Source organism: Schistocerca nitens, chromosome 6 (genome assembly GCF_023898315.1).
Source record: "Schistocerca nitens isolate TAMUIC-IGC-003100 chromosome 6, iqSchNite1.1, whole genome shotgun sequence".
Taxonomy (NCBI): domain Eukaryota; kingdom Metazoa; phylum Arthropoda; class Insecta; order Orthoptera; family Acrididae; genus Schistocerca; species Schistocerca nitens.
In genome coordinates, this window is record NC_064619.1 from 460899300 (window position 1) to 460911535 (window position 12236).

General features: G+C 41.9%; 1 protein-coding gene across 1 annotated transcript in view; it reads left to right on the forward strand.

The window, feature by feature from the left end:
• Nucleotides 1–498, forward strand: part of LOC126263408 (zwei Ig domain protein zig-8-like) — a 449731-nt gene extending 449233 nt beyond the window's left edge. The window contains exon 6 of the mRNA XM_049960502.1: nucleotides 386–498. Coding sequence (XP_049816459.1) covers nucleotides 386–498 — 113 coding nt within the window. The remainder of the gene's footprint in view (nucleotides 1–385) is intronic.
• The last annotated feature ends 11738 nt before the right edge of the window (nucleotides 499–12236 follow it).

A 12236-nucleotide genomic window follows, 5' to 3' on the forward strand; every position in this document is an offset into this window, starting at 1 on the left:
TGTGGTATCGTGTTGAAGCTGCATGGGCAGCTGTACCAGTACACACCATCCAAGGTCTGTTTGACTCAATGCCCAGTCGCATCAAGGCCGTTATTACGGCCAGATGTGGTTGTTTTGGGTACTGATTTCTCAGGATCTATGCACCCAAATTGCGTAAGAATGTAATCAAATGTCAGTTCTAGTATAATACATTTGTCCAATGAATACCCGTTTATCATCTGCATTTGTTCTTGGTGTAGCAATTTTAATGTCCAGCAGTGTACCTTGGAGAGCGAGTGCAAAAATTCTTGCACATTCCGGGAGACCACACCTCGTGAGTGAAAGTTCATTGTAGCCAGTGACATCCACCGTTACTGAACACGTATTTTCCATTCCGGTGTTACAGGGGAGCGTCCCGAGGCGATGCAGACGGGCGCGTCGGCGCCGCGGTGCCTGTCCATCGTCGCGGCGGCTGCGTCGCTGCTGGCGGCTGCGGCGGCGGTGCTGACCACCAGGTGATGCGGCGCGGCGCCCTGAGGCGGTGGTGCGCTGCTGCTGGTGCTGCTGGTGCTGTTGGTGGTGGTGCCGTGGCGCTGTGGTGGGAGACTGGGGAACTCGGTCTGGGCGCGCGTGTGTGGCGTGGTTACAGCACTGCTACTGCCGGCGGGCCTACCTGGGATCGCACTCAACCGAGAGAGCACCTCGCGTTACAGAGGCAGTGCAACAGACGAGTCTGGCAACAGGAATGTGACATCAGGAGCACTTCTGCGTTAACATCTCACGTGGAGGAGGTAGCTCGTGCCTCTTCTTTATCCAGCCCAAATTATCCTTAGTTACCATCTGCTTCTCACATGCGAACAAATAGCACCTGCGTTTACGGTGCAGTTCCGAAACAAGAACTTAATGAAAACAACTGTGTAGCGATGATTCTAACTCACCACCCGCACAGAATGTTTTCTATTCTTTTCCTTTACAATGCACAACAAAATACATGGACATCTACTCCCAAGGTTGAACACTCGTAGTTCCTGATAGTAGGTGCAATGATTTGGTGGAGCTGAGTGCAATGAAAGAGATAGACGAGCGTAATTCGATAGTGACACGTTCTCGTTACATTATTTCTTCATTTTACTTTAAACATTCCAGGAGCACTAAATATCAAACTGTGGACTTAGTACCAACGTGGCAATCAAATACGTACTAAACAAATTATGAAATTTATAAATTGCATAATACCAGGAAAGTGGTTCACATTACGTTTCATAAGACAAAAAAATGAAACAAAAATGTATTTTCGTTCCAGATCAATTAAGTTCCAAATAACACTTCTTTTTACAGTAAATAATTCTTGGTAACAAGTAAAAATAAAGAATAAATGCAGGTGTAATTAAATGTAATTTTTATAAATGGAAATGTTGACCAAAGTGGCTACATTTGGTTGAAAAATTTTAATTGATAAACAGGAACCAGGAAAATATTTTTTTGAAATATGGAGACGGTCGTCCATGATGTGTTTGGAGTAGAAATATCGGTAATCAGAAGAGATTTATCTGTTGGTCAACTGAATCCTAGTTGTGTCACGTCCTGAAACGGACTTTATGTACCTTGGAGGGGAGATAAAACACGACGGAAAGCTTGTAACGAGCACTGTTGCTGTGTTATTTACATAAATGCGTGACTAATATTGTTAGACTTTTTTGTTTTAAAAGCATGCTCTCTAAAAATTTTCGAATACTGAAGCACTGTCTGAAACAGAATGACATGGTGGGGCGGTCAAGAAAATGGATTCATATTCAGGAGGAGTCACTGAACGTTCATATAGGAGGGACATGTTTGGAAGCCGCATTCAGCCGTTCCAAGATACTTATCCCTTTATCAGAATAAGAAAGTAATTGACTACAGAGCGTGGAAAGTGGTTATGTTGTAGATCCTCCACTACCTGCGTATGCAATATGGCTATGCGAATTCGTACTTTTTCTTTACTTTTTAAATTTACTATTAATTTGTTTCTGCGTGCAAGGTAAGACCTACGAAGAACTGTCTTACACCGAACCAATTTTTATTTTCGTTTTTATGATACAGACGTATTATTTTCTGCAGAATTTAACGCAAACGTTTACGTTAACAATAATGGAGCCAAAGCTTATTTGCATCAGAACTAACAGAGATGGCAATATCTTGTGAGAAACAGATAGTAGGTAAGAGAAAGGAAAACGAGTTCGTACATCAGAGAGAAAGACGAGAGGGGAAATAAAATGGTATATCTACCTGAAAGAGGAAAATAGAAGGCAGCTTCATTTGGGAGCAAGTTAGTATTCGCTTCACTGTATGATGGACGTGAGGGTCATGATAGAAGTATTAGGATAACGAGAGGAAGTGCTTCAGTTTTACATATATGCTACAGGGTACCTCATGTTCTTTATAGTGCGAGATGGTCCTTTCAAGAAGCGACAAGCAAGAATGCAGAAGGAATTCGAGAATTTGTTTGGTAGATGGATAATGGATACACTGGTAATAGCGCAGGTATACACTTAGGACCCGGCGAAGCAGACACAGCGCACATTAGACAGTTCACTTGTCTGTCCAACTACACGTTCTTTATTGAGGAGTATTATCCGATTCACTTTTCAGGATCGTAGCATCCATTTTACTTGTCTATTCACGTTCATTATTAGCTTCCGACAGGTTGCTGAGTAAAATGAATTAGCTGGTATATGTAGTAGGACGATACGACTGCCGTGAACAAAACACCAGACCTCACCAATTACTTTCTGTTTGTTGTGGCACCTGCGGTCTAAATCGCGTATCTAAAATTCATTTTGTTACTTTAATCTACTCATAGGGCTTACCTTACTTGCTCCGTAGGAAAGGATACGACTTATTTCCTTTCCAGTCCTTGTCTAAATCGAGCATGTATATCGTCTCTATTGACTCCTCCGTCAACGAGACGTTAATTATTGACCATTCTTCCTTCACTTTATCAAAAATGGCCCGTCGTATGAAGCGTCAACTGGAAATGGCTGTAAAACCGTTTACAGTTGCATCTTGAAACTCCGAAAAGACCTTGAGTATCTTAAAATAAGTATTTAATTCTTTTCAAGGCGGGTTGTTTTATCATCCATCAGCAGAGAGCAAATACTAATTGATCATGTTTTCTCCAAGACAAACATGTCGAAATTGTGTTTTAAACAGGCTCATACTGAAATAACCTCTCGGAATAAACAGTGATGCAAATTTTCGTAACGAACAGTGACTTAAAATCAAGGAAATTATTTCCTGACGTGAGTTGACGATCACATTGACCTGTATAAGTAATTGTGTTTAGACTGCTTAAGAAATGTTATATTGTGTTATTCCACTACTTTGTTTCCTCTTTTACCACATTTGGAACCTGAGAATAAGAACAAAACCAACCACAAAATTAGACGTATTATCTTCTCAACATTTCTCATTTTGGTAATAGTGTTCTTAACTACAGCACTGTATTATGGGACAAGCCCAAAACGTACCGAGGAATAATGTAACGGAATCATTCTTAATTCATCTAGGCCGAATTATACATAAAAGATACGCATAGGTCAGATTAGGAACTCACGCTTTCACGCGCACTAGATAACCGAAATATCACGCAAAGGAAAGGCAGAATGTTTAGATTGCTTCCATGTTCCATATATCTCAGTGGGAAAATTTTAACAAACGTAAATTTGTGGAGGGAGAAATTGCACATTATACGACATACACGCAAAAGCTTTCGTGAAGAAACCGTAAAATACTGCCTTCCGTAATGCTCTTTCTATTACCTGCATGTTATTCTGAGATTAACTCTGGATGAAAATTAGAATAAGTCTCCTTCGTTCCTACAACCGCTCTCAAGCAACTCTCCGTGGTTTCATTTGACTTAAGATATCTTTGTTTTTATGTGAACGTAGAAATGAGTAAAGCAGGTCGCTTATTATGAGAACAGCTGCAAGAAAATCTATGCTGCATATACACATTTTTACCGTTCTAACAGCTCGTGATCAGAATATTAACGTTACCTGCAGGATAATGATTGAGGCAACGAGCTACGATCTCCCATTTTTCCCCGCGTCCTGGACGTCAGTGTTTCCTGTCAAGGCTACGCAGTACCACGCCACGGAACTAATGGAACTTTCTTTTAAGTACTTTTTATACGAACTACACAATATGAAATCATTCCAAAGAAGAAGCTTCATCAGTAATCGGTTCTCGAACACCGGTCGTTTAAGTGTCGTGTTTGTTACGAAAGCATTACATCAGACTTTTCATCTTAATATAAAATCACAGAAAGAGTTATTTGTCGAACGAATGGAATAAAGAAGTTCAGAAAATGTAAATTAAGCGCCTTCATCAATTGATCACTCCTGTTGAAGTATTCCTTTTGTGTGCCGAAACGTTTGTGAGACGTGCTACTGTATAGTATGGAGAAATAATATATTTGTGCAAATCAAAGAATTTCTCCAAACGCTTGTGTGGCGAAAATCGAGTGTTTCAATAACCAGAATGAAGTTCTGCTGCTGGACAGTCAATATATATTTTTGTATCAGTGGTGCGTAAACTATTCTTGACTGTAAATAAATTTGTTTTAATACGATTCATTACTGACTGTTACGCGAAATAAACCGTGGCGGTCAAAGAAAAAAATGTTAATTACTATGTAATAATGGTTACATTAGTTCTTACAAAGTTTAAAACAAAGAATAAGAGTACCAAATATTGTATATAACTATTATTAAAATTAGAATTGTTTAATAAACTTCAAGAAACGAATTAACCTTTAACTGATATTATTCCAAGTTGTCTTTCGCAGAAATCTCACTAAGACTACGTAATGCAGACGAGAAACCAATATCAGGTAAGTAAGGCATTACACTTTTCGCATTCCATATCTCTGTTTACCATCTGAGACAAGTGAACTGAAATCCCTTCATCACTGTAATGTCACCCTTCTGATAACAGGTATCTCAAATTTACGTTAGAACTAATCTGTTATTTACGAACAGATTTCACAAGTTTCACGTGAATAATAATAGGCTGATAAATCAGTCATAAATATGATATTTTATACATTATTTTGGGGTAGTTTATGTTTAAAACTACTTCAGATTTTGTAACTGGTGATTAGCTGCCCTTGCCTGTGGTTCACGTTCATGTACAGTTATTGGAAAGAATTCACGATCAAGTTTGACTGCAAAACCATTTATTCATGAAGTCTACTGTTCGAATTACGGTCGTGTAGCCATTTTCAGGTGGAGTACTTCGAAAATTATGATTCAGCTAATATTAAAAGTTATATATAATGTTTCTAAAACCCCAGCACAATGACATTTGCCACTTATAGACTTCACAGGGTAGGTGAACTGAAGGAAAGGTCTCAAACGAGACATAACTCCATGCAGTAATTCAATATTAACAGACAATCATCACTTAACGCTAATAAAGCTGCTGCATGCCCCCAACGCAGATTATTCCATTAACTGACGTATATTTTCAGTCACAATCATAGACGATGGAAGAAATAGGACTACAGCTAAAACAGTATTGCAAAGTTCCACACGAAAAGAACTATAATACTTCTACATGCTGCCCAAAACCCCACTATCTGCTGTACAAAAGAAAATGGTGCTCGATACCACATGCTGCTGAAAACCTATGAATATCATTTTTTTTTATAGCGGTAACAAACAACGAAGACTTTATCCGTTTTTCATATAACATCAAACCGTTACAACAAACTGGTGTTTACATCTTCAAATGTAAGCACTATGGACTATTACAGGTATCAAGAGAGAAACACTATGGCAGTTAAACTGACTGAACACCATCTACAGGAGACTCCAAAAACGGTTTTGCATTCATATCCGAGTTTGATAGCCACGATGTTATTGAAAACTCTATATGATATATTACAGATTCACAGCTTGGATCTAAGCGAATTTTTTTTTTATTATTTTGCTCGTCTGCCATATTTTACCAATAATTTCTATTACACATGTACATGGTGAGGCTGCTACGCCGGTCCACCCCAGATATATAGAGAACGAGTAAATATATCGAGGTCCAGTTTTTCCTAAGCTATATTGGACAGTGTGACAGATTTTGAAACGTACGAAAGTAATTTTTATAATCATATGACATAGACTTCGTTGTTTTTAGGTGGAAATAGATACATTTTCTGTGGTATTGGTGAACCATGTCTTCAACTCGATCAGTTGGTGGCAAGGTACCAGCACCGTGAATCACTGTTGGGAAAGTGGGGAAGTCGCACAAACATTCTGCCTACTGGATGAAGTGCAAGCAAATACGTACAGGGGTAGGACAAAACTTTGGAAACACCAAAACATAACACAATGGATGCCTAATGCGGTGTAGGAAAACTCATGCCTTTCAAAGCATCTTCCTCTCGCCTGCAAATGAATAAATACAGACCCCGTGTGGTTTACCACGGAACTGTATACTTTGCCCCTGTAGAAATAGTGGCAAAATTCAGGTAACTATGGTGTAGAGGGTTATCGATCACGTATCCGGAAAGTACGCCAATGATGCTTGGAACTGACGACCCTTGTAATCGGGGGAGATGCTATAATTCATCATAGTGAGCACAAAACCAGTTTTGAATGACGCGAGCGGCATCTTCAAACACAGCTTCACCATTGGGGAACACACATAGTATCATGGGACTGATTTTATCAGCCAAAATGGTCGCATAATCTTTGTCAGTAATGCTTCCTTGCAGAGTACCTATGGGGCTCAAGGCATATTACGATACGGCTACCCAATTCATCATCGAACGTCGACCATTTTTCACGCTTGGGACGTAAACTTGGCCTGATGTTGGAAACGGTGTGAAACAAAACTCATCCGACCGAACGATATTCTTCCATTCCCCACTGTCCAGGTTTTATTGCTTCGACACCACATTTTCTGATGAGTGGATTTGGAATTCTAGCTCGCCCTGCAGTTCCTGCTTGTGAAGCTCCCTTAGCGCTGGTTTGGTTCTGACAGGGTTCGCGAGTGCGACATTAAGTCGTGCAGTGACTTTTGCAGTTGCCATACCCTTATTTTTCGTCGCAATCCTCTTCAGTGTCCGTCCTTCACGATCATTCAACGCACACTTTTGTCCGCGTTATGACCGCTTTCACTGATACGACATAAATCCTCGATGCGCTGCGTCTCGAAACATCAAACACTTCGGCTCGCTTGGTTCGCACATGCCAGCAGTGACAATTTGCCCATTTTCTCTTCGACATAATACACTCGCAATACACTGAACATTCTTCTGACCACAACTGGCACCTGTAACGTATTGAGTGCATTGCACAGGAGCCATTCGTAGTCGGATACAACAGCGCAACCTGTACGCTTGAGCCGGCCGGGGTGGCCGAGCGGTTCTAGGCGCACAGTCCGCAACCGCGCGACCGCTATGGTCGCAGGTTCGAATCCTGCCTCGGGCATGGGTGTGTGTGATGTCCTTAGGTTAGTTAGGTTTAAGTAGTTCTAAGTTCTAGGGGACTGATGACCTTAGATGTTAAGTCCCATAGTGCTCAGAGCCATTTCAACCATTTTGCACTCTTGACGAGCGTCTGTATTTACGTTGAATCAAGCAGTTATCGCTACGTTTCCATCTTTTTTTCAAACCCCTGTTACTCAGATATGGTTCGTATGCTTTCCTTTGTCCTTTAAGTTCGTCGTTACACACACTGTTGTTGTAAAGATAAAACAGCTTGCTGCTGTAATAATGGAGAGATTCCTAATGCATTAAACAATCGGAAATATGGATATCGGTCTTGTTTATTGGAAATTAACCGCAAGAGTGGCAGTCCGGTTTCATGCTGATTGGTCTCATGATCTTGTCACGCCTTGACGATTTGTCGTCGCGAACAACATAAAAAAGTGTGATAAACTGGGACTTAGGACAGTAAAACACGCCAACGAAAAGGATCAGCAACTGATGAGAGGTAGCACGGAACACACGTGCCACTAGGAGGCAACTTCAGTGCACGAGTAGGATTACCGAAAACTGTGTTCTTCAAATATTACATTCCAAAAAAGGTTCATCATGCCCTTATTTCATTTCACCAAGACAGTGACTCCAAAATCAGTTGTACTTATTACAAAATTGTGTCAACGATAACTGGAAACTGATGACACGTTTCTTTCTACGGATAAAGAATTGCTTACAAGTTCATTTTCTAAATAAAAAGACTACTAAGTGGAAAACCCAATCTAGCTGAGGGAGGCGGATAAACCTTGGTTGTGAGTGCACCATCTTTTGAAGAATTACCTCATTGGTATCTGTTGTCTCGTTGGGAATATAATTAGCCACAATTAACCATAGTTCTTAGCAGATATCGATGCAGCAGAAGTTTAGGCGATAATTGAATCGATTGTTGTGGAAACACAAAATGACTCTGAACACATTTAACACTTCTTGTCTTTAATCTCTGGGGAACGGTAAAGCGAGTTATCTAAAAAAGCACCGATGACTATCGAATTCAAGACATGAACTGCTAGCTTCATAATCCGAGAGTGTGCTGATATAAATTTAGACGAAATTCAGCGGGCATTACTGTCTGCCCAGGACTGCTTTATAGCGCTAACAAATATGTCCAGTCTCAAAATTTTAATATGACAGTCATAATAAGAAAGGCACGAAAGGTACCTAAGTTACGTGTGTGCTTTGGTAAGATCGGTCGGGTGTTTATGAATCCGTTCTGCTGACGGTAGAATTGTAATTTGCGGCACTGTTGTCTTCTTACTGTTTCACCGGATCCATACTGTATTCCTGTTTAAGTCAAGTTTGACATACTTTCAATTTCAGTTTGTTGGTTATCTCATATACGTAAATCGATTTCCAGATAACGTTGCCTATTTGCAGGTACGTGAGACATTATTGTCTCAAAATCGATTGTTGTTACATAAGTTAAATGTCGTCATAAAATAAAGATACATTCTGCATTCTACATTTATACCCCGCAAGCCACCCAACGGTGTGTGGCGAAGGGCACTTTACGTGCCACTGTCATTACCTCCGTTTCCTGTTCCAGTCGCGTATGGTTCGCGGGAAGAACGACTGCCGGAAAGCGTCCGTGCGCGCTCGAATCTCTCTAATTTTATATTCGTGATCTCCTCGGGAGGAATAAGCAGGGGGAAGCAATATATTCGATACCTCATCCAGAAACGCACCCTCTCGAAACCTGAACAGCAAGTTATCCCGCGATGCAGAGCGCCTCTCTTGCAGAGTCGGCCACTTGAGTTTGCTAAACATTTCCGTAACGCTGTCACGCTTACCAAATAACCCTGTGACGAAACGCGCCGCTCTTCTTTGGATCTTTTCTACCTCCTCTGTCAACCCGACCTGGTATGGATCCCACACTGATGAGCAATACACAAGTATAGGTCGAACGAGTGTTTTGTAAGCGACCTCCTTTGTTGGTGGACTACATTTTCTAAGGATTCTCCCAATGAATCTCAACCTGGTACCCGCCTTACCAACAATTAATTTTATATCATCATTCCACTTCAAATTGTTCCGTAGGCATACTCCCACATATTTTACAGAAGTAACTGCTACAATTGTGTGTTCTGCTTTCATATAATCGTACAATAAAGGATCCTTCTTTCTATGTATTCGTAATATATTACATTTGTCTATGTTAAGGGTCAGTTGCCACTCCTTCACCAAGTGCCTATCCGCTGCAGATCTTCCTTTATTTCGCTGCAATTTTCTAGTGCTGCAACTTCTCTGTATACTACAGCATCATCCGCGAAAAGCCGCATGGCATTTCCGACACTATCTACTAGTTCATATATATATATATTGTGAAAAGCAATGGTCCGATAACAATCCCCTGTGGCACGCCAGAGGTTACTTTAACGTCTGTAGACGTCTCTCCATTTAGAACAACATGATGCGTTCCGTTTGCTAAAAACTCTTCAATCGAGCCACACAGCTTGTCTGATATTTCGTAGGGACAGTGCGGAACTGTATCAAACGCCTTCCAGAAGTCAAGGAAAATGGCATCTACCTGGTAGCCAGTATCTAATATTTTCTGGGTCTCATGAACAAATAAAGCGAGCTCGGTCAGACACGATCGCTGTTCCCGGAATCCATGGTGATTCCTACAGAGTAGATTCTGGGTTTCCAAAAATGACATGATACGCGCGTAAAAAACATGTTCTACAATTCTACAACAGATCGATGTCAGAGATATAGGCCTATAGTCCCGCGCATCTGCTCGACGACCCTTCTTCAAAACTGGAACTACCTGTGCTCTTTTCAAATCATTTGGAACCTTCCGTTCCTCTAGAGACTTGCGGTACACGGCTGTTAGAAGGAAACTGATTATTTTGGAATAATTAAAGTTGAAACTACTGTATACACTGCGGAACAAAATGAAAGGAACACTTTTTGAACTCTCATAATTGTCTCCCATAGTGGTACAGATGTTTGAAATTTGGTTCAAAGGTACCTACGACCTCGTCTATACTGGTCCAAAAGCCTGGCACCCTGCGTCGATACATTCGGGCTCGGCAACGCTTCAGACAGCGAGGTGTCGATATGCGTGAAAAAACAGCGAGAGCTCATTAATTAATGTGAGGTATAAGATGAGTGAAGGACGTCACATCGCCACCAAATTCCACCACAATTCTGCACAACACCACTGCAGACATGTCACACGAGAGGAAGGTAGTCACCCCGCCCCCCTCCCTCAATTTATCCTCTTATTTTGAAGCAGCTGCGTAAGGATCGCTAATCGCGGCTTGGAAATCACACGGTCTTATTATGAGTGGCTGAGGAGGATATTTGAGACCTACCGCCGCTCGGAATCGATACGTAAAGGCTTCACGCGGTGCGTCAATCAAACCATCTCTTTCGTTGGGGTTCTGAGACGCACACATTTCGCGGTCGGACATGATAGTTCGCAGTGCGATGAGCAAAAGTACGACGTTCTTGACAACGTTAGAGACCACTGTTGAGAAGTGGCCGTGCGGTTAAAGGCGCTGCAGTCTGGAACCGCAAGACCGCTACGGTCGCAGGTTCGAATCCTGCTCCGGGCATGGATGTTTGTGATGTCCTTAGGTTAGTTAGGTTTAACTAGTTCTAAGTTCTAGGGGACTAATGACCTCAGCAGTTGAGTCCCATAGTGCTCAGAGCCATTTGAACCATTTGAACCACTGTTGACACCACCTAGACGATTAAACTCTTCTTTGAGGAAACACTAGTTCTGTAACCCCATTGAACGTGATTTGGCCCTTTGGACTGCAGCGCGACGGCATGTTGGCACTTATGTATTGGGTGGATCCATAGGGAGCCTTCATAACCATTCGACGCAAATACATGCTTTTCCAGTCCAGTTTAGCGCCCTCACGTGGCGTGATCAATGAGTGGGGTGTGTGGAGGTGGTGGCGGTGGGGGGGGGGGGGGAGGGGGGATACGGGAATGCAACATTGACAAGTGCATGAATCAAGTGGCAAAGCATCCCTGTAAGTGCTCTCCACTCCCAACCCCTCGTAAGTACTTTCGTCCCCCCCCCCCCCCCCGCCACCCCTTGTCTGTTCCAGTACAGAGACTTTGACGCTCATTAATCTGAATGGCATTCTGCTGCTGCTGTAGTGCCTGCTTGCCGGTATGTGGAATCAAAGAGTGTTGTAAGGGTTTCTGCCCTCAGGTGCTGGAGGAGCAGTGGACTTCCATAAACGATCGATGACTTCGAGGAGTTTCTCTAATATTCGTAGTACTCAGTGTTGTAATATGCCCTGATATTCCTCCTTATTTGGAATTTTCTTCAGCCCAATAAGAGGATCACATCCTAACCACGAGAATATCATCATACCGTACCACCACCTCTCCTCCTCTGCACTGTTGGCACTACAAATGACGGCAAATGAAGTGTTCCAGGCATTCGCCAAACCAACACCTTAGGTCACATTGACATAGACTGTAGGGACATATAAGGAGTGCTCAAACGGAAAAGAGGCACATGGAAAAAATAAGTAAATTCCTTATTACTTCAAAGGTAATCCCCTATGTCTCTATATGTATCCCACTGTGAGACAAGACGGCCAACGCACTCATGGAAAAATGTTTTCGGTTGCCTATGCAATCATGATTGTATCCAGGCGTACAGTCTTCATCGGAAGCAAATCGAAGGCAACGGGTGTCTTCGTCCAAGGTTTCACAATAGTGAAATCGCTTGGTGAGAGACTTGTACTGGGAATGGGTAAGAGCTTCGCAG